At 38.3% G+C, this 770-nt stretch overlaps 1 protein-coding gene across 6 annotated transcripts in view; it reads right to left on the bottom strand.

The window, feature by feature from the left end:
• LOC118322175 (microtubule-associated protein 4) overlaps positions 1–770 on the bottom strand; it is a 107,641-nt gene that overhangs the window by 6,559 nt on the left and 100,312 nt on the right. For 4 of the 6 annotated variants that reach the window (XM_035653784.1, XM_035653774.1, XM_035653802.1 and 1 more), the window contains one exon: positions 716–770. The exons of the other annotated variants lie outside the window; for them this stretch is intronic. In XM_035653784.1, the coding sequence (XP_035509677.1) occupies positions 716–770 (55 nt within the window). The remainder of the gene's footprint in view (positions 1–715) is intronic. 6 annotated transcript variants of the gene reach the window in all.

Below are 770 nucleotides of genomic sequence, written 5' to 3'. Positions count from 1 at the left end.
GTTTCAGCAGATATGACAAAAACTTTGAATATACAGTATGACACATTTTGTAGTACAAAGTTTGTTGTGTCTTTCTGTTGAATAGAATACATATGTATACTACATGGCTCTGTGGTAGCCTGGAAGTAGACTAGAAAGGCCATAGCTTCAAATGGAGCCATTTTGCATTACAAGATTAACACAACCAATGCCGATACTAAATTGCCCTTGCTGAGATTTGATAAATGGAGTGAAACCAGGAAAGGATGTAGGTTGATTATGACATTAGGCAGTAATACAGAGTCAGCTTTCTTTGATTTCTAGTCTCATTTCTCATAGCTCAAGGTAAAGTCTGAAGTCAGCTTTGATAAAGGTTAATTACCATCATGGCTCTCTAAATAGGATCCTAATTAACCATGAGAACACACTTCTCTGTCTGAACACCCTGACTTGCAAAATAAGGAGGCAGAAATGAATCATTTATCACTCATGTAATTATAAGTGTTTAAATTCTCCAGAGGAATGTCTGTATTTCTGTCTGTCTCCATGTTGAGAATGGGCGTACAATAGAACGAGTGAATAAATGGGTTTGAAACTGTGAATTTATGTTCATTTTCAGTGAGTCTTTGTTCCCTGTGTAGTGTAATCTAATAAAAACAAACAAAAAATGAAAACATATGTATGAACAGAGAAGAGATGGTTTGCTGATGGTGGGGAGGATGGAGAGGGAACTCACTTTGCCCTGGCTCGTTTCTTTGGAGGCGAGGGCCCTGCTCTGAGAGGCAGATGGC

This window comes from Morone saxatilis, unplaced genomic scaffold (genome assembly GCF_004916995.1).
Source record: "Morone saxatilis isolate NCDOM2014 unplaced genomic scaffold, NCSU_SB_2.0 Contig0, whole genome shotgun sequence".
Taxonomy (NCBI): domain Eukaryota; kingdom Metazoa; phylum Chordata; class Actinopteri; family Moronidae; genus Morone; species Morone saxatilis.
The sequence above is the reverse complement of the archived record's forward strand: the minus strand, read 5'-3'. Positions and strand labels throughout refer to the sequence as shown.